Raw genomic sequence first — 22,277 nt, forward strand, 5'->3', positions numbered from 1 at the left:
GTACTTCAGATACAGGCTCTCTCCATGCAATACCTGGGCAGTTGAGATCGTTCGAAGTGCTCAAGCTAACAGCTCCGTGGTTTGTCTGTAAGGGGGTTCAAGGAAATTGTTCTCCAGGAAAGAGCCTCAGCTGTGGAATATTCTTCCTGCTTTGGATCATTAGAGTCCAAATGTGTTCCTGTTGCTCACCCAGGCTTTTTCTAATAGTAGGGAGTAGCAGTTGGTTTGGTTTGGTGGAAGCTCTTAGTTTTGGCGGAGATCCAGATGGAGAAGTTTGTTGGACACTGACCTTAAATTACTGTTGTGTTTTTAACAGTCGATACACATGTGCCCTGAGCATTGAATTCTAAAAAAAATCACAATAAACCAATAATTTGTTCTTCTTTATTGTTACTATTTTGCTGGTAGTGAGCTTGGCTCCATTCAGCACTCAGAATGCAATGTATGTATATACAAGAAGAATATGCCCCCAAACTATCAGATTGACATATCTGTTTGAAAACAGAACTAAATTAAGCTGATTTACAGTAGGGTATAAATTAACAGCAAGTCCATTTAATCTGAATTCTAGGGGGAAATATTTCCTTTATTTGTCAGGCGCATGGATAAATGACTTCTAAAATGTATGAAAGCAGATGATCCCAACTAGAATAGCTCCATTGAGCTCAACAGAGCTACGCCAATTTACAGCAACTGAGGATCTGACCATGAATTAAAAGGGCCAATAGAGTCCATTAATCCATCAGAAACTTGCTCTGTGTCAGGCCTTTTTTTATACTTTTTGGGTTTGCATTTTAAATTGTAATATTAAATTCATAGGGTAAATTTAAGATTCCACTCCTGAGTCTACCCAGGTCTGATGTCATCTCCAAGGTGGAAAAGAAAAGTGCTGTCAACTTTAATTCTGCCAACTACACTGTATGAACACCTTTTTATTTAATGGTCAAACACTTCTAATAATAATATGGTGTATAAAGTAACATATTTCAGAGAATAAATCAATACTATGTTCAACAATTTGTTTGGAACCTATTCAAGTCAACACTAAAGTACTTGCAATCAAAGAAAATATGCACCAGAACTACATGGCATATTTAAATAGCATAGAGGGGTTTTATTTAAATAGAGAGTGAGTCATTGTTGAGTTTTTAAGGAAACATGCTATTTAAGTCACCAATGCAAGGAAGGGCCCCTATCATTAACGTTTTGCTTCTTGACACTAATTTATACCACAATGTAGTGTTCCATCAAATTATTGTCAAACAGATAATGCCATGGCTCCATTCAAAGCTTTCACGTCAGCTGCAAAATGACAGATAAAGAGACTGCTCTTGCCTAAATAAAGTAGTACATCTGTTAGAATCCTAAATGACTTTTTGCATAGGGTGCTGTTCAATTCAAAAACTCAGAAATACCATGGCTATATGCTGAAATGAGCATTCAAATGCTGAAATATGTAGAGAGTGCTACTTACAAAAATATTCATTACCCAATGAAATGAAATTCACGTTGTGAATTTAATGGGAGCTCTTCTGATTTCGCAGTATCCACCCAAATAAATTCCCTCCTCAATTAAAAGAAAAGATCATGTATCAAATCAATGCACAACATTAATTGAAGCAAATTCACAAAGATGTACAACACATCATAGCCAGAATCAAAGCCACACAGCCTACTTATCTTTCATCTAATCTTATTTTTGGATTTCTAGAGTACTTAGTCACCATAGTATCTAAGGGGTCGAGAGGTGGGCAAACTGGTTGAGAAAAAATGAATACCATGTTCACTCCAAAAGCCTCTGCAATTTTTAGCACAAAATATCAACCAAGATTCTGAAATATTTGGTTGAAGTTTCTCATCCTCATTTTTCATGGACGTCCATGTCCAGCCTGGATGAAACCACATAATGTTTCCACAAAATCTACTCCTTGTAGCATTTCTAGCTGGGACCAGAAGCAAAAGGTCTGGAATATATCTACTATTGCACAGAGATTGCAAAGAAGGTTAGCCAAGAAGGCTATAATGGCATTTTGGGCTGTATAAGTAGGAGCACTGCCAGCAGATGGAGGTACTTGATCATTCCCCTCTATTTGGCATTGGTGAGGCCTCATCTGGAGTACTGTGTCCAGTTTTAGGCCCTACACTACAAGAAGGATGTGGAAAAATTTGAGGGAGTCCAGCAGAGGACAACAAAAATGATTAGGGAGCTGGAGCACATGACTTATGAGGAGAGGCTGAGAGAACTGGGAATATTTAGTCTGCAGAAGAGAAGAATGAGGGGGGATTTGATAGCTGCATCCAAAGAGGGGTTCCAAAGAGGATGGATCTAGACTGTTCTCAGTGGTACCAGATGATAGAACAAGGAGTAATGGTCTCAAGTTGCAGTGGGGGAGCTTTAGGTTGGATATTAGGAAAAAGTTTTTCACTAGGAGGGTGGTGAAGCACTGGAATCGGTTACCTCGGGAGGTGGTGGAATCTCCTTCCTTAGAGGTTTTTAGGGTCAGTCTTGACAAAGCCCTGGCTGGGGTGATTTAGTTGGGGATTGGTCCTGCTTTGAGCAGGGGGTTGGACTAGATAACCTCCTGAGGTCCCTATCAACCCTGATATTCTATGATTCTATGTTTCTATGATTCTGTGATTAGAAGTGATGTTCCAATGGTTCTGTTATATCTAATTTCTTAGGTCTGAATCTCATGGGAAAGTTTATTCAGCAGTACATTTGTGTCTATTTTGACCTATCCCTTAAAATGTACATTCCCAAAAGCACACAGGCATGTTTCCTTATGCCCAGCTCATGCTCACAAATACTGTGATAGGTGTGCATCCATCCAAGACCTCCTCCTTAGCTCAGGCCTGGGCCATCACTTGCTCATTCATTTTCCTTTTGAAGGGTGATTTTTAGCTCTCCCTGTCCACAGAGCTGGGAAGGTCTCAAATGCTCCTTCCCAGTTGCCCCCACTTAGTCCCACCACACCCAGATCCACTTTTGAAAAAGATGGTGGGAGGTAAGGGTAATCATCCTATGATTTCTGCAACCTTTTCAGGCAGCTGCTTCTGTCCTAACTGGCCACACCCTCTGTGATGATGTAGGAGCCCACCTGGGTGGAACTCCCATCAGCAGTCACACAAGAGACAGGGTCAATCGGGAGCATCAAATGTACACAAAAGCCACAAACAAGCAAATCAAGATTGGCCACTTACTCCTGGTGACACTGATTGTTATGGAAAGTGAGGGTCCATTTTAAAAAAAGCATGAGACATACTGTAAAGCTAGTTGTAGAGATAGTTACATAGCAGGAGTATGTACATAGAATGGTACATAGTAGTCTCTCAACAGCAGCTGACTAAGTAGATGGTCAACTAACCACGTGTTTCAACTCTTCAGCACTTGAAACTCTTCACTCAACCAGATCTGAACAGCAAAATAGAGCCTGTGAACAAGAAGGATTCCAATTAATTTCTGCTTCCCATATGTAGAAGTCCACAGACAACTTGCAGATGCCCTTAGCATTAAAGTTTAATAACAAAGTGTGGTAGTGATATCTCGCATTACTAAAACTTCATTAGCACATTGCTTAGATTTGTAGATCCAAAGGGACCATTGTGATCGTCTACTCTGATCTCCTGTAAAACACGGGTTATAGGACTTCCCCAAATTAATCCCTCTTTGAACTGGAGCATGCCATTAGAAAAAACATCCAATTTTGATTTTAAAATTGACAATGATCGAGAATCAACCATAGCCCTTAGAAAGTTGTTCTAATGGTTAATTATCTTCACTGTTAAAAAATTGCACCTCATTTCTAATCTGAATTTGTCTAGATTAATCTTCCAGTCACTTGATTTTATCATACCTTTGCCTGGGGTCAATGTCAGGGTAACAGGTCTACAAGTTACTCTGGTCATCCCATTTACCCTTTGTAAATATTGGCATGACATTAGTTTCTTCCCATCATCTGGAACTTCCCCAGTGTTCCAAGACTTCTTGAAAATAAACATTACTGGTTGAGAGAGCTCTCAGCCAGCTCTTTCACAGCTCTTGGATGCAAGTTACCCAGACTTTCTAATTTTTAAAATGTCTAGTTTTATTAGCTGCTGTTTAACATCCCTTCTGAGTTACTGGGAGAAGGAAAAGTTCATTATGCCATATTCTTAAAGGATTAAAATTAAACTGCAGTTTTCAAAGAAATTAATAAAGTATATTTTGTGATGTTTTCTCCTGATCTTTTATTATATTTGTCCACAATTTGTGAATTCATAAAATTCAGTAATTCACTATAGGACTCCCAATAATTGGTGTGAATTAGCGAGATTCTACTGACGCAAATGAATTGTGCAGTATTTTGAGAGTATTATTAATGAGTGTGATTAGTTGTTGTTTGTATTTCACTCTGGAGATTTACAGCATTACAACTAGAGACTCTTTAAATGTGTTTGTCTTTGCTGCAGTACCCTCAGCAAAGCCAGTGCATCACAATGAAGAAATCAGTCCTCTTTTCCACAGCTGCTGAGACAAAGCAACTCTTTTAAGAGACTCCGCTGTCATATAAGAGTGAATTGTTGCTATTATTTGTTATTTAGAAGACTCTGGAGAGTGCCCTGAGATTCCAACCTATTGGGAAACCAGCCCATTCAAGTCAAGTATTTGTCATTGAATCCTGGCATTATACCAACCTGCTGTAGGATAGAGTCTACTATAAGCAATATTTTAGCCATTCATATAGTCCAGGTAGCAGATTTTGAGTAGTTGGAGGACAAGTCCATGAACCAGTGGACAGACTCTGAGACATGGACTTCAAGCTGTTGGGTCAGATGCTGTCAGTATGCATATTCACCAGCAATGCAATGCCAGTGATGAGCCAGAGAGAGATTCAAATTCTATGTACCTTACTGAGATGAAAATCCTAAGGGAAGTAAAAGGACTTTTACCTGATATGGAACTGTTTAGCTGAGGAAAGAAGACAAGGCCATGCTGTGAAGAACACATGCCAGAATGATGCAGCAGGAGAAGATAGCTGATCCTTGCTGAAAACTGGGGCTTGTTTGATGGCAGGCACTTGTTTTCCAGATCCCCATTGAGTAAGAAGTTTGTTGTGAGAGTCGGCTACACCTTATTCTGTCAGAACACAAGGCATTTATTAGTACCAATGCCAATTTGCAAAGACACAGTTCCTGTCTTGATTAATCTGAGGTGTGGACAAGTTCTTGAACACATGTATAATTCTTTCCCAAGACCCAATTAGTTGAGGCATTTTTTGCCTACCAGTGTTTTACGTCAGGGCATAGTCTTTAAGAATCAAGATCACATCCATTATGACCAAAAGGCTGAGAAAATCTTAGTGGTCTGTTGGACTGAAAAGACTGATGAGTTAATAGGTACATCAGCTGGCAAGATAAATCGATAAATACAGAGATGACCTTAACAGAGCACTTCTTACACATAGAAATAACAGGCTTTGGAATTTTATAGATTATTTGTTTACAGTTCTTACAAATTGTTGTAGTTCTACTCAGACTAGTGTTCTGGCCCAAACACAAAGGTTCTAAGAAGGTGGTAGTTTCACTATGTTAAGATCAGTTATAAGGATGGCTCCAGAGCCGCTTGTAATGACCTAGCCCTACTTTGGGTCACCATTTATATTGACTACGCATACCAAAAGGGTTGTATGCTGTACTCATTTAGAAACAGAACAGGTTTGAAAGGTGACTGTATATATTAGGTGAACATTGTAAAATGCTGAAAAGAAATGTGATTATTCATAATTCAAACAAGGGCTTCCTGACTTTTAGAATGTGGATAATGAGAAAATTGAAAGGAAAATTCTAGTGTGGTATATAAGATGATGTACTAGTTACTATAAATAATTATAAATAATAGTAAATCACTTTCAAAAACATTTGTCTTCAAATATTTTTAAAAGTCAGTCACAATTAAATGTTCTTTATGTCTCTGCCACTTACTATATTTTCCTGAAAAATTAAGAATGTTCAATATCAATAGTGTTGTAATTGCCACTGGCTTGAGTAGTGATTTTACTGCCCACTGACACAGTATGCTGTGATTGACACATAAAGTACAACCTTTAACAGACACACATTTCTGCTCATGAGAAGCAGTTTCTCTGTTAGCAGTTTCTAGTGGTTAGATTTATCTTCAACTCCCTATCAGTCACAGGACTGATGGCTCCATGAAACTCAGGCTCCATTTTCACCATGTATGGTGTTTGCCTCCATAACTACTAGAACATCTGTGAGAAGCGAATGGCATCTCTAATTAGTTGCATTCTCACATAGAGAATTTTAGCTGTCTTTCATAGCCTGTCTTTTCTTCTACTAATGAAGCCTTTCTGTAGGATCTATCCTTGTGACTTAGGAGAAACCATCCTTTAAGAGGTAACATACAAACAACGCGTCCCTTGACCCAGAAATGACTTGATGTTCCAGAGACAATACTCTTAGAGTAACTGTTAACTGTTGAAGAGAAGTGAAGAACTATAATGGATCACAACTCCATATCTTAGTAGAGGCAAAGTATGACTTCACTGCCACTGAAAATGTAATAAATATAATGGAAGTTGCTCAATAAAATTACTGCTTGAAAATGGAGAGGAGGATGCAAGAGATGCTAAGGATATTTTTTATTGGAAGAGAAGTTTAAATTGTGCAAATACAATTGGAGGAGCAATTTAAATTGTGCAAATGCTAATTGCACACATGTGATTGCAGAAGTTGGCTTTTGAACTACAGCATTCCCCCAAAGCCTACGGGCTAAAGCCATAGGTGGCATAAACTTGTTTAGCTCAATGAACTTTAATGGAGCTGTCAATTTACACAGCTCAGAGAACAATTTTGACAGAAGAAGGAAAAGAGTATGACTCTTCAAAGAAAACAGTCATCTCTTTGACTGGTTTGATTGCACTTACTAATTGCTCATTTTCCAAACAGATAATTTGGAGCTGTCCTAAATTCGTATACCACAAAAATTGAGATCTGGAAATTGTTGACTGGTTAGAGTGATTCAGTTCTGAATAGATAATTTACTCCAGTGTCTTTCTGGGCAAGTGTGATAATGTGATTAATTAAACTTCAAGGATTGTAAAATAATTGGGGAATATTTTATGAAACTCTCTGAAGGGTATTAGGTCTGAATTATTTTGATGAATTGCTGCTAAAGCACTCCATCTGTATAATGTATTGATCTTCTTGAATGTTCTGATTACAATGAATTTTAATTTGTGTGCAATGCTAGAGTTGTTTGGGGATTTTTTTCTCAACTTAAAATTTAATTAAAACATTGTTGATAGATTGATATAAATTGTTTGGCTACATACACTGAGTTCACTTTCTGGAATTATTTTTCTTATTAAGACTTTGCATTGAGCATCATAGCTGAGTTGTACAAATTAAGTTACATACAAATTTCTTGCCAACTTTGACACAGTATGTGCTAGCAGGTAAAAGAAAGTCTCATCTTTATATCCTCATGAAAGAAAAGAGGAAACAAAGAAGGTGGGCCCCTGCAGTATTACTCTTTAAAAAAAAATTGGTTACTATTTTGCCTCATAACAGCGTCCTCTGTTTATCTAATTTTTCATTATTGCACTAACCCACAAATTCCACTGAGCTGCAAGTAATCCTATGAGGATGGCACTTGTGCATGAATGCTGGCCATAGCTGCATGTTGACAGCAATGGGTAGCTATTGCCTGATGTACCTGAACTTCTCCAAATTAGTTTAGCACAATCTCTGGTTACAATAATTATTGGTATTAAAATGGCTACCCTTCAAAATCAGGCTTTACATCCATAAAACTTCTTTCATCTTCCTACAGTTTTAGTTTTGGGTACAGTTATATTTCTTTTATAGTCTGGTAATATGGTCCATGTGGTATGTTGCCCACTGTTGAGGTTGGTTTACAGCACAAATAAGTTGACCAAAAGAATTCATTGCTTTGCAGTGGTTTTTCTCCTGCTTGAGAAATGATTGCAATCTTATTTCTCCAAAATCCAAATAATGCAGTGGCAGAATAGAGCCCTGAAACCAGATTAGGAAGGCTGAAAATTGAGTAAAGAAGTAGCAGATTAATAATACGTATAGAAAATAATTAAAAAAGAAAGAAAACTGACCTGCTAGAAACATAGGATAGAGTTAAAATAGTGTTAATCAGAGAAGATCTTCCTTGCAGAGTAATTTACTGAATGCTGATCAACGGATTTTGGTGATTTTTCCATCTGTAAATATTTTGGGATTCCAAACCACAAGACTCAAGTAGCTTGAAAATGTCCAGCATGTTGTAATGTTTAACTCAAAGCCAGGATAAAGCATCATACACTGTTCATTTTCCCTTATTTATTACTAAAAGTAATGACAGGTTTCAGAGTAGCAGCCGTGTTATTCTGTATCCGCAAAAAGAACAGGAGTACTTGTGGCACCTTAGAGACTAACAAATTTATTAGAGCATAAGCTTTCGCGGACTACAGCCCACTTCTTCGGATGCATATAGCTATATGCTCTAATAAATTTGTTAGTCTCTAAGGTGCCACAAGTACTCCTGTTCTTTTTAAAAGTAATGAGGTCTTAGTAACGAGACCCCTCCCCCCGCATATATTGTTATATTTTTATGGGGAAATGAGGTGAGAATACCAGCTTTGTGCATGGACTAGAGTGTGTAAAACAGCAAGGTTCTACTATTACAGAGATTTTGTGGGTAGGATTTCTTAAGATCTATCTTTTCAATAGCACCCCTAGAGGAAGAAGATAAATGGGAGCACTGTTCAGTCTGCACTGACAGTCTGCTCTTTCCATCTACCTGTGCAATCCTCAGAGTCTTTGTAGATCTCTACATCAAGAAAAGTCATTTTAACTCACCAGTTGCAATTACATATGATTGCCTAATTATAATTGACTATAAAAATAAAAGATTACACCCTACATGGAAAAAAATAAATTGTAAACTTGGCTTTAAAGTAATTCTGTTTGTTGAAATTGTGCCACTAAGCAGTTGTGCTTATATTCTGTTAAAAAAAAAAACCCTGAAGTGTTCAATAGTATATAACTTGTTTTAGGCATTACAAAACTATTATAATATAAGGGAGTGAGACCATTTTAAGCCAGTCACTGCACGTTGGTACAGTATGGAGACCTGCCATCAGGGTATGCAAGTTGTTGCACTACTGAATTTCAAGGACTTTTGTGTGTTTTGTAGCTCAGTGTAGCAGATCAAGTGAATATATTAAACATTCTCCAGAGTTCTGTCTTTACCAGTTTAAAACTATGCAGAACTCTCCATGTACAAAATGTTTGTTTCTGTTATCTAGTGTGAAGGGCAGAGCTTATCCTGTTGCTGTGAAATGCAGAAGCTTCATCATTTCCTGGTGACAGGGCCAGATAGTATTGAAAAATATTATGTGTGTATGAGCTGACACTGTTAAAATTTATCACTGTCTGGGAAGGTGGAAGGCTTGGTTTTACCCAAGTTTCTAGGTAAATTCCAAGCACAAATAGATTAAAAAGCACCATTAAAAGCAACTCTGGCAACAAAATGACAGCATTTCATCAATGCCTAATTATGGACTTTAAATCCATGGATTATTAACATTATAGACTACTTTGGCTCTTACTTACATGACACTTAGCGTTTGGGGATGTAAACATAACATGCTTATAGTTTGGTAAGAAATACACTCCATATGCACAGAAAACCGGAATGAGGCAGTCATCAATCCTGAAAATGTACAAAGAACAAACTGAGGGCCACGTTCAGCAAAAGCATCTAAGTAGTAATTTTGTTTCATTGAAGTCAGTCGGACTTAAGCATGTGCATGCATGCTTTGCGGAATCAGCACCTGAAAGACACAAGCAGTCTTTTCGGGCCGTATTAGCTGATTCTACAGGCCAAATTTTGCCTTCCTTTCATATGGATACCAGAAAACATGAAACACCTGGCCAATGATTACCCCTAGCCCTGCCTAACCTGAAAAATCCTGGAGAGTCTGCTGCAACGGGAGTCATGGAGGGGAATGAAGGAACTTGGCCTATGAGCCAGGGAGCAATTGACATGTTCACATGCATGCTTCCCCAATGTAGTCCTGACCCCAGTGCACAGCAAAAATGTAGTCATAATCCTAGAAGGAAACAAATTCATAAGAGGAGCTTTCTCCAAAGTGTTTACAACCAGATTGTAATTGTACCAATTGAGGTCAGAGTGACATCATTTCCCCCATAACTAGAATGCCCTACCCCCCCATGCTAAGAATATTTAAGCATTTGTCTAGACTAGAGTTTATGGCCCTGTTTTAACATGAGTTAGCTGATTGCCAGTCCGCTCAAATTCACCAACACAACTGTCAATCTCAGCGTAGACACTTCGCAAACATTTGGACACAAAGGTATGTGATTTACCCTAGTGTGGAGTTAGGGTCTAGTTCGGAGGCTTATTCAAAATGTTCAAATCTTGGGAGTCTGCAAAATGTACCTGGAACTCTCATGAGAACCAGTGTCCTTGCTGCATTTTAGTATCTTATACTGCACTCTATCATGAAATGAAGAGATGGGTGAAATTTTATTTTTAAACTTCAAATACAGATTAATCAAACATTCCAGAAATTTCAGGAAGTCTTGGTTTGGGTTCCTTTCTAGGAATGGTCTACTGCAAGGCTGTTTGTGGGGAAAGAGGTATATTTTTTAACCATTTTGTCCATTCCTAAAAATAATAGCCAGATCTGACTGTGGTTTTTTTTCATTGCGCCCATTGAAATGTCACCTTTTCCATCCCTCCAGGCTGCACTTTTATGAGGACATTACTTCTGCCTTGAGAAGGAAAAACGTTGATCAGAGATGCTGTCTTTCTCTATGATTAATCAGGGCCAAGCACACTGTTGGCATTCAATCAATAACAACAATAAAATACCTGTATGGTAGTGGAGGAGCCATTTAAAATGCAAGTGGAGAGAGATTTATATCAGTTCTCTAATCTCCTACCCCAGCAAATTATCCTTGCTTTGTGGTGCATGAACAATGGGCTAAATTCTGCAGTCCCATTTAAACCTTATTCAGGCAATGGAATTCAGAGATTGATGATGAGAAGGATTTTGAGACAGGGAAACACTCTGACATGATCAGAGATTGGTTCTACTCTTTTTTAGAAAGCATAAGAAAAAACTAATGAATATTACAGAAAAGTAGATCAAGATCTTCTATTTACCCTTTCTCATAATACACCAGGGATTGGCAACCTTTGGCATGTGGCCAATCAGGGAAATCTGATAGCAGGCTGGGACGGTCTGTTTACCTGCAGCGTCCACAGGTTCGGCCGATCAGAGCTCCCACTGGCTGCGGTTCATTATTCCAGGCCAATGGGGGCTGCAGGAAGTGGCAGCCAGCACATCCCTCAGCCCACGCTGCTTCCCCCAGCCCCCATTGGCCTGGAACGGCAAACCGCAGCCAGTGGGAGCTGCAATCAGCCGAACTTGCAGACGCTGCCGGTAAACAGACCGTTCCAGCCTGCTATCAGATTTCCCTGATGGGCCGCGTGCCAAAGGTTGCCGATCCCTGTAATACATGATAAAGAGAGAGCCAATGAAATGTAGAGGTGGCAAATTCAAAACTGATAAAAGGAGAAAGTGTTTTACATAATCCTCAATTAACCCGTTTAACTCATTGCATCAAGATATTAATGAGGCCAAGAGCTTAGCAAAATTCACAAATATATTAGATATTTGTAGAGAGACCAAGAATATCCTAAGTCATCATATTAATCTTTTTTTAATTTTGGAAGGGATAGAAACCTTCATGCTTCAGAGGATAATTCAACCACTAATTACTGGGGGCCAGGAGGAAACTTTTCCTGCAGGCAGTTACCCCATAACTGCCTACTGCAAAGTTTCTTGCACCTTCCTCTTTATAATTAGTACTTCTATTCTGTTCTATTCTACAGAGGCCCCATGGGTCACACAAGCCAGACTTAGGCAAATCTGCACTTACAGAAAAAGTTCTGTAAGCTAGAAATAGGAGGTTTTTTTGTTTTGTTTTGTTTTGCGTAATTGTCAGGTATACGTTTCCGACTTACGCAAAATTCGAGTTACGCAAGGCGTTCCGAAATGGAACGCTTGCGTAAGTCGGGGAGCAGCTTTATATAGGTTTTTATACCGTGCTCATAACCATAGTATCTGAGTGCGTTCCAGTAGTGCATTAAACAATGTGACTACATGTCTGGCACGTGTTATTCTCTCCTCTCCCCAAAAGGTGAAACATGTACAATGGAGTGTCTTGTGGTAGGGTATTATTATTATTATTATTTATAAATATGCCTGGTGCTATGTGTTTATATTAGACAAAGCAAGGCCAAAAAATGTGCCACTGGTCTGATCCATGATGGCAATTCCTAGATTCCTCTTGGCTTCCCAGTGGCTCAATTATTGCTAGCCTTCAATGGGAGTTTTATCTGAGAGAGGACTGCAGAATTAGGCCATTGTTTTCTTACACCTGAATATCCTACTTAGTGTTTTCTATCTAATATCATGATATAGCACACACATCAACAGCTCACACTATATTATCATATTTTCTTTCAGCCTGCAAGCAAACTCTTCTCTCCATAATACTCTGCTGATCACCCATAGAAAGTGAAGATCACCTTTAAATTCCCTCTCTAAGGTCAATGGGAATTTTGTAACTGGAGTGAGTGCAGAAGTGATCTGCACGATGGATTACTTTTGAAATTTCCTACTATTGATAGGATCGTATGGTGCATATCATTGTATATAAAACACTCCTACCTCTGGATGCAACTCACCCTTGTGCAGAAAACCAGCAGAAAACCTATATGCCCTTATGCCCACAAAATATAACTTAAATGGTACATGGCCCTTGTACTGGCCCTCTGCACAGGAGCAAATCCCTCCTACCCTTTCTGCTGAATAGTCATCATGATGTTCTATAGTTCAGGTGCTTGCATAAAAAAGAAGAAATCATCTTGTACACAAGTAAAGTTGAACTTGGCATGGCCTCACTCCATGTGACTGTATTTAAAGTGAAAAATAATTTTTGCTAACTGAAAAAATATATTGGAAGGGGGTTTTGTTTGTTTTTTGCTTTCAGATTTAATATTTTTTTTTAAATCCTTTGCATTTAACGACTAGGAAGAAAAACAAAACCTTTTATAGTATTTCCAAATAAAGACAACATTGGGGCAAAATCAGGACCCACATTCACTGCCCTCCATTGGCACAGAAACCCTATATCCTACAGAACCCCCATGGTTCCACTGCATGCAAGCATGCAGACTCTACCGAGGCCATGCAGAAAGACTCACAGCTTTTATGTGCTCTTTGATGCTTTCTCTCCATTCTAATATGAGGAGGACTTTAGGGAGTAGGTTAGGGAGAGATCTGTCCAGGGGGTTCATACTGTCAAAAATTAGTGCTGCATAAGCAACCATGGAGCAGATCCCTTCTTTCAGGTCCTTGGAGCAACCCTTGATCATATCAAGACTCCTTTCACAAGTGTCATTGGGTCTCAAAAAGACTATAATCATTGGGATCTCCCCAGCAGTCTTTCCAAGATCCAGCATCCTGATTATCACATTTATCCTGGGACCTGGGGGACAGAAAATTATCCTGTTTTCCTTATCTGAGCTACAGGTGTCCCAGCCTAGATTTCTCACTATGACATCACCAATCAGGATTACTTATCTCCTCTTTTCTTCTGGTGGCTACTTTTCACCATTCAGCTCATAGTCAGTAATTCGACCTCTAACCTCCCTGGGTTGCTCTTGGTCTTTTCCTCCTTCTGTCTTGTGGGGAGCAGAGTATCTGTTCTGGATACCAAGGTTAAATGTGTCTATATTTCTCTCCTGCGTTTCCTGCCCCCTTTCCTACATGATGTCACATTCCTCCTCCCCTTATTTGCTCCTCTCTCTTCTGTGTGATTCAAACTTTTCTTTCTTTCTTTCTTTCTTTCTTTCTTTCTTTCTTTCTTTCTTTCTTTCTTTCTTTCTTTCTTTCTTTGAGCTAAGGTTCCTGTGCAGATGGAAGTACCTGTGTGATCCAATTTGACTTCCTTTTATATCTTTCAGTGATTTCAACTGCTGTTCAAGCCCCTCCACTTTTTCCTCCACTGTAGGAATCAACTTGCAATTCAGATGTATGTATCCTGCATGGTCTTCATTCATAATTGGGAGCACGGCACATACAGCACAATGGGTTGCCTTGGAGTCTTTGGTAGCGGTTCTTTATAGCATTGTTGTGTCTTCCTTCAGGATGGTGCCTCACTTGTTAGAACCTTTAAATAACACACAATTTTGCTACACTGAGCACATCCCACATGGCAGTCTCCAGCTCACTGCTACACTAACTTTTTGGCTGATCTATATTAATTCCTTCCTTTGCCACTCACTGTGGCACAGTTTCCCTACCAGCATTTACTGGAACTGCCACTCAAAGTACTGCTCCCTTTTTGCTTGCACTCAGATTGTTGCTGTCTTACTGCGTTGCTGGCTTTGGATTAGTCTTTTGCTACTTGGCTTTCCTGCAGGTTAATAAATTGGCAACAAATTAGCTATATGGTTATGTTAGTGATCATGTCATGTTAACTAACTCGTGTCAAACCAAACAGATTTGCTTTAAAGAATTTTGCTAAACATGAGTGATGCAGATCACAGCATCTGACGATGGAATATCACAAGCAACGATTTAAAGAGAGGGGACCCAATTTTCAGTATGAGTATCTCTATAGGTTTTCTGAATCCCAAATTCAGGCATTTAAAGGGGTTCTTGAACCCACAGAACTTGAGCAACTAGGGTGAAATTCACCACTGTGCAGAGAGCCAGCGTAAGACCTTTGCATTAAGTTCCACTGTAATTCTGTTTTGAGGACGTAAGTGGTGTAAGTCCCCTGCTTAGGGATGAATTAGATCCTTGGGTACTAATTGCTCATCCAAGTGTGGGCTATGGACATTCACTCATAGTGTTAAATTGTGCTCAAGGTGTATCCAAACAGGGGTCAGTGTTCAGGCTTCACAAATGGAGAGAACAAGTTAGATGTTGCAGAGATGCAGAGCTCAGTGGTTTAGGGAGGGATATTAAGGTAGGAATGAGAATTCAGGCCTTGTTCTTTGTGACCCATGAGCAACTAATTAACTTCTCTTTGCTCCTTAATTTCAAATTCTCTTTCCCTTAATCTTCCATTTGGCCTGTGCATCTGATTTACTTGGTACAAGTAAAACACTAGAAAGAAAAGGCTGGTTTGGTTTTAACTCTGCAGAATTACTCCGCTCCTGCTAGAGCAAAGAAAGTGCTTGAGCTCACCTGTGCACTGCTGCTTGTGTTGACCACAGGCCTGGATGGCTTATGAAGCTTCTCCAACACCTCTAAGGCGGGCTGGTGCAATATTCACCATTGCAATAGTAACCTTCCCAAGTGTGGCACTCTGCACAGCAGCTGTAGCACAGGGTGGCAGCCGAGCACACAAATCACTTCTTTCTGTTTGCTCCTGTTGTTGTCATGATTTGTTAGGTACAAAGGCAGGAGGCTGGCCCAGCACAAGTCGGAAATAGAGTGTTTCACCCCAAAAGGGAGTATGGGAAATGGTGGGAGAGCTACAATGAGCAGGTAAGCAAACAGTGGAGTGGCCTGGGGGCAGTGTGATATGTCTGTGAGCAAGAGGAGCACCTCTGGGACAGTTCTGGCCCAGATCCTCTATCTGTAATGACTGTGCATCCCATAGAGTATGTCCAAAAGAAAAAAGCTTGGCCACCACTGGTTTACATGTTACGTTTGATCTGCAAAAATGCACCATGCTCATTTAGGTGATCGGAACCTCTTGTCATTCATGATGTTGTCATAATATGGGGCTCTTGTCAAGACAAACTTTAGACCTGATCATATACCCTTGGCCAGCCCATTAGATGGTAACAATAAGCAATGGTAATACAGTATCTAGTTGTCAAGTAAGTAAATTCTGAGTTCTATCTAAATGTGGGTCATACTTTATATAAAGGATTACATTAATAAATAGCTTCTAAAGGGTTAATGAAGAGAGCTAGTTGGGAAAAAATCGATGGAACGTCAGAATTGAAATGTTTCATGGGAATATATTGATGTCAACAAAATTTTTGACGGAAAAGCTTCACAATTATTCAAAATCAAAATGGAGCATGACAATTGTTTAGTTTCATTTCAATGTTCTTGTTTTGTTTAATTCTGACTATTTCGCTTCATTTAGATTTTTGCATTTCATTACATTTAATTTTGACTTTTATATTAAATGTTACTATTATATTTCTATAATATGTTTAATATTATATGTATATTCACAGTGGGTAATATTTTATATGATATTATAATGTTTTGACATTAGTGAAATGAAACATTTCAATTATTTTTTCCCTTATATTTCCCAATCAAAATATTTCAAGATTTTTAATTTTCATCCCAGGTTGGGACAAAAACAAATACTGAAATGTTGGAATTTCCCATGGGATGAAAATTCCATTTTCCAACCAGCTCTGTTAACATATGACTAATATGATAAATGTGTTACAGGCGAGTAGCATGTGTCATACATGGTTATAAGCACACCGGTAGAAGGTAGCATAGATGATTATAAGCCATGATAATAAGCAACTGTTAGATTCTATTGCAGTTTATAACAATTTGATTTACCACTTCTTAAAAGATGTATTTAACCCTTTATAAACAACTTAGAAATGTAACCTTAACATAATACATGACCAAAGGGGTGAACAAAATGTACCTTTGGCTTTACTGATTTTTGTACCAGAGAGCCATCCTGTAATTGCAGGAAGGCATTCCAAGATGCACACAGCATGATATTCCCATTGTGCTTAACAACGCTCACTCAAGCACACAAGGCATGTGATTATAACAATGCACTCTCTGGGGATCCTGGCTGCTTAAATAATGTCAGCATCATTCATTCACATGTGGTTGTTCGAAATTTATCGACACCTGCTGTTTGTTTGTCAACCTGTCTGTGTTCTGCACTCTGTTCTTTGGGGATATATTTAACTTGCATTGCCTGCAATTAGATTTGTTTTTTCCTTAAAAGCAAATTAGAGTTACTGAATAAGAGAGAATTGAAGAGGAAACAAGTGCATGTAAATGTGAAACAATTGTATTTCGTTTTACATAGTTTAGTTCCCCTTTTTACAAATACTTTACACATACATATATATAAACTACATGTATAAAACTATATATATATATATAAACTCTCCCTATATTTTATATCTTCACAGTGAAGAATCTATGTGCATTCCAGAGTATAACCCATCTGAGCCAAGTAGAGATGAGAAAGAGGTTCCTGTGAAAGATGATGCCCTAATAGTCAGAAAGTCTGGAAACTTTATCAGTGTAATACTTCTATAGCAAGACTGTCATTCATAAGACCTACTCAAACAGTTAAGAATATTTGTTGTTTAACAGATATTAGATTTGTATTTTATGGCTGTGTTTTGTTGTCTCCAGCCATACTAGCCCAAGCAGTGGGTCTATCAGCTCTCAGAAGCTAACTAGAGCTGGAACTGAATAGGATGGGAGACGTCCAAAGAAAACATAGGTGCTGCAGAAAGCAGTGTAGGTGGTGTTCTGCCTTTTCAGTAAGTATCAAACCCGTATTTAGAGGCACGGTGATGCTTGAAGTCTTGAGGAAATATAGAAACACGGCTTTAATTATTTTTGGATGATTAAAATATCCCATCAGATTTTTTTTTCACAACTGTAGGGGATACTGACCAAATTACAGTGACGTCTTTTTGGTTTAAAATGCCCCACGTCGTTTCAGTTACACATTATTCACTTCTAAAAACTCTTGTGCAGTATTGCTCTCGTATTCCAAACTAGATGTGGGTACATTTCTGAGGTGGATGAATTATCCTTATATTTGCATCCTATAGTAGGGTTTGGGCTTCTTCAAGATGGAAAGTGCTATATAAATGTTAGCAGTTATTATTTTTGTGTTACTGTATGCAAGTTACTCTCTATGTAAGGGGAGTTAATCTGTTCTGAATCACATACAAGCATCTTTCACCTACATCACATAAACATAAATTACGAAATAGAATGTTTTATGAGGCTGTCGAAAAGTAGGAGTCTTGGTAGCATTGCTATGATTTAGAATTTAAATTACTGGCTTAATTAAATGCAACAAATAAGAAGCTGATTAATAATTCACAAGTGATTTTTCCAATGATGACATAAATCCCATGTGAATAAATGTCTCTGCAATAATATATCAGTCAAGCCATACGCCCTAAATTACCTCCATGCTAGATACTCTGTGCAGACTGGAAATAATCAGACTGGAAAAATTAAAGACGAGTCTAGAGACTGAAAACAAAATCCAGGTAGTGCTAAATCTTTCCCCCTGTTCTGCATGGTGGGTGGGTGTGATTCTCATTTTAGAGAGACGTAATGGACTTTCTCCACTTTTACTCAAATAGATTTTGTAAATGGTGTAATGTAAAGCCCACTAAAATCAAAGGACAGACTGCCACCAATTTCCATGGGCTTTGCATCAGGTCTCAGCTAAGCAGGGATGAAGAACTATAAAGAATACCTAGCTGCTGTAGGAAGTGGAGTTGATGGTTCGATAGGTGGAACTCTTCTCTCTCTGAATCATACTGACTTGAGGTGATGGAGCATTGCGATGCTGTAAGTGCCATATTTCAGACAGAAAATAAAACACAGGTCCTGACCGCTTATGTTAATGAGCAGTCTCAGGGTCATCTCTGTAAGTGAAGACAAATGTTAACTCTGGGGTCCTGACCAATTTCCAGCTTGGGTAATTATATTAGGCCTACTAGAAATCCCCTGGTAGTTTCAGTTAGATACTTCACTTCCTGTCCTAAACAGCTATGCATTGTTAAAACAGATGCTGTGATTTGCCTTGGTGGTTTGTATATCTATTTATAATTTGCTTTGGGTTCCTTTGGGATGAAAATTGCTCTATCAATGTTGGCTGGGATTTTCAAATCTGTTCAGTTATTTGGATACCCATTTTCCATTAAAATTAGCAGGAACTGGGTGTCCAAATCCCCCAGGTTGATATAAAAATCTCAGCCATCAGTTTTTTATAGGGTGGACCCTAGACGTGTGCAGAAGATTGTACAAGCTTGCCAGCATAACAAAGAGTCTAACACTTCCCGGGGGTACCCAGCATTGTGAGGCACCTTACTACCACCTGCCCTGAGCGTGAGGGAGCCTTGTCTGTGGCTGCTGTGGGTTGGTTCCCCAACTCCACCAGCCTTTGGCAACACAAGCACTGCCTTCCAGGCCTCCGCAGGCCCTGCATTCTCTGTACAGATCAGTGATAGGTCCTCTCCAACCATCCCTCCGGAACAGCCAGGCCCTGTTCCTCTGAATACTCTCAGAATTCACTGATCTGCTACTCTCTAAGAATAGTACACACCTGCTTACCAGTTACACCTCAGTATCACTACTCCGCTCAACTCCATCTATCTAAGAGCTGTTACAGTAAATACAAGAAGAGGTTTATTTAACAAGAACAGAGACTTGAGAAGAAGCAAGTAGAAATAATGAAAACAAATAGTTTACGTGTAAAATAAAATCATAACGTACTTTCTGGGGCCTAAATGGAACTAACCAGATATTTTCCTGGGCTAATGAAGTTTAGCTCACCCAAATTTTTACAGTGGTTTTCAACCAGGCAGGCTGTGACCCTTCTTTCATAAGAGACAGAGCATGCTGGCAGTTCGTCTCCTCAGTGAAAGATAATTGGATGTCTCTTTGCAGTCTTAGATATAGTTCCAATAATCCATTGTCCTGTAAACAGGGCTTCCACTTGCTGATTTATTTATTTCTGTAACTTCCCCCTCTGGAAAAATCTCACAATCCCTGCCTTAGCATTTTGCTCAGACTGTAAATTGGTACCTATAGTGAACCATACAATACTCAATGTACATGTAGCCAGACAGATAGATAAACATCTCTTGCGTGTTTCCAGCCCCAAATCATTGGCCTTGAGAATATATTTTTCCCATATAGATACATAACTCCTTACATGTCATCTGTAAATACATGTTGCAATGATTATGAGGTCCAGTGTGACCCAGGCTTTCAATAAAGACTTTACATGGCACTCTTTGGTGAATTAGTATGTAGATACCAGACTCAGGGTATCTCTGCTATGGTGTCTCTTCCACGAGGTCCCTAGGTCACAGGGAGTGTGTTGAGGAGTAATATGAACGAAGTTCCTTGTTCAGTGTTAGAAGAAAGCAACTCTTTTTTATTCTTTGCCATTGTCACGTGACAGATCTGCAGTGAAAGTGCAATGGGTGCACAGCTCCCTTGGGAACACAGGCTAGGACAAAATGGATGCTTGCTTTGCATGATTCAGTGTTTATTTCCAGTCTGATTTGTTTGATTACCTCTTATGTTTACAAAGCACACAGTGTAGGAGTCATTTAAGCTGTATGGCTTGATGGATATGTCACTAGTGAACTACTTATGACAATGGAATTAGAGTGTCACTGGGCAGCCGTTCTGCAGAAAAGGACCTAGGGGTTACAGTGGACGAGAAGCTGGATATGAGTCAACAGTGTGCCCTTGTTGCCAAAAAGGCTAACGGCATTTGGGGCTGTATAAGTAGGAGCATTGCCAGCAGATCAAGTGATGTGATCATTCCCCTCTATTTGGCATTGGTGATGCCTCATCTGGAGTACTGTGTCCAGTTTTGGGCCCCACACTACAAGAAAGATGTGGAGAAATTGGAAAGAGTCCAGCGGAGGGCAGCAAAAATGATTAGGGGGCTGGAGGACATGACTTATGAGGAGAGGCTGAGAGAACTGGGATTATTTAGTCTGAAGAAGAATGAGGGGGGTGGGGGGTTGATAGCTGCTTTCAACTACTTGAAAGGGGGTTTGTAGCAAGGTGGACACCTGTTCCTGCCTGGAAGGGCCTGAGATAGCCCAGGGAGCAAGCAGCTACTGGGCTGATTGGGGGAAGTGGCTGCAGCTGGGGCCACGCCCCAATCAGGCCTCAGCTGGCTCTATATAAGAGGCTGGGAGCCAGGAGCTCAGCAGAGTCTCTCTCTCCGTACAGGGAGAGAAGGGCCTGGCTGCAGGGAGTTAGACAAAGAGTACCTGAGTGGAGCAGGCCTGGGGAAAGGCTGAGGAGCTGGGGAGCTCCAGCCTGGAAAGCCCCAGGCTGCGGCCTAGTATTAGACCAAGGGGTACTGGGGGTTGCAGAGGGCAGCCCAGGGCTAGGCCAAGGCAGCAGGTCCAAACACCCCTTGCCAGTGATGAGTGGCCTATACTGCAGTCTGCCCCAGGGAGCGGGGGCTAGTTGGTGACTGGCAGTGGCCTAGTGCTGAGGCAAGGTGGGAATAGGGGGTGGGGGTTCCCCTGGGAGGGGAGACCCAGCATGTGTGGGTATTGCCAGGGGGCAGCACCCAGAGCAAGGGGCACCGGGGTCCTGGGAGGGACATGGGGGGCCAGTGCAGACGACAAGGTGGATCACTGGCCTGCAGAGGGCACACCAGAGGCTGGTGAGCTAATTCCCTGGACGACCAGTAGGAGGTGCCACAGGGGTGAGTCTGGGACCTCTACAGGGTTCCAAAGAGGATGGATCTAGACTGTTCTCAGTGGTAGCAGATGACAGAGCAAGGAGTAATGGTCTCAAGTTGCAGTCGGGGAGGTTTAGGTTGGATATTAGGAAAAACTTTTTCACTAGAAGGGTGGTGAAGCACTGGAATGGGTTACCTAGAGAGGTGGTGGAATCTCCTTCCTTAGAGGTTTTTGAGGTCAGGCTTGACAAAGCCCTGGCTGGGATGATTTAGTTGGGGATTGGTCCTGCTTTGAGCAGGGGGTTGGACTAGATGACCTCCTGAGGTCCCGTCCAATCCTGATATTCTATGATTCTGTGATTTTATGGGGAAATAATGATATGACTACTTATTCACTTTATTTGCTGTGTTTAATAAAGCTGGTCATTAAAATCCTAACCAGCCTAGACGGGATGTGCCTCTACACTTGCCACCACTGCTCTCCCGCTGATTGTTCAGATACAGCTGGAGCTGTCAATCAGGGTGAGCCCAGGGTGTCTTGTAGTATCTTGCCAGAAATGTCTGCCTTTGCTGAGGTGGATAGATTGCTCCATTCAGACCTCTCCACTACTTCAGCAGTGAAACACTTTGTTCTTCCATCCTATGATCCTTCTGTTGCTCTCCGCTTCCTCTCCTGCTACTCCCCCAATTACTGCTCTCTCCTCCTCCACAGCTGGGGAAGCTCAGCGGGTGGG

General features: G+C 40.1%; 1 protein-coding gene and 1 long non-coding RNA gene across 7 annotated transcripts in view; one reads left to right on the forward strand and one right to left on the reverse strand.

Annotated features, from left to right (window-relative positions):
- GRM5 (glutamate metabotropic receptor 5) overlaps nt 1-22,277 on the forward strand; it is a 356,331-nt gene that overhangs the window by 320,991 nt on the left and 13,063 nt on the right. For 2 of the 6 annotated variants that reach the window (XM_024108468.3, XM_065581679.1), the window contains exons 9-10: nt 15,513-15,608; nt 17,258-17,419. The exons of 1 other annotated variant lie outside the window; for it this stretch is intronic. In XM_024108468.3, the coding sequence (XP_023964236.2) occupies nt 15,513-15,608; nt 17,258-17,387 (226 nt within the window). In that variant the 3' untranslated portion in view covers nt 17,388-17,419. Of the gene's footprint in view, nt 1-4,449; nt 4,958-15,512; nt 15,609-17,257; nt 17,420-22,277 lie in introns of those variants that run through there. 3 more of the 6 variants (XM_005304067.5, XM_065581678.1, XM_005304069.5) reach the window with 2 other exon arrangements.
- On the reverse strand, nt 365-9,724 carry LOC135980936 (uncharacterized). The gene is made up of 3 exons (XR_010597903.1): nt 9,625-9,724; nt 4,930-5,116; nt 365-3,431 (listed from the first exon to the last, which is right to left on the reverse strand). It is a non-coding gene; the product is annotated as an uncharacterized LOC135980936 (long non-coding RNA).

Source organism: Chrysemys picta, chromosome 1 (assembly GCF_011386835.1).
Source record: "Chrysemys picta bellii isolate R12L10 chromosome 1, ASM1138683v2, whole genome shotgun sequence".
NCBI classification, from domain to species: domain Eukaryota; kingdom Metazoa; phylum Chordata; order Testudines; family Emydidae; genus Chrysemys; species Chrysemys picta.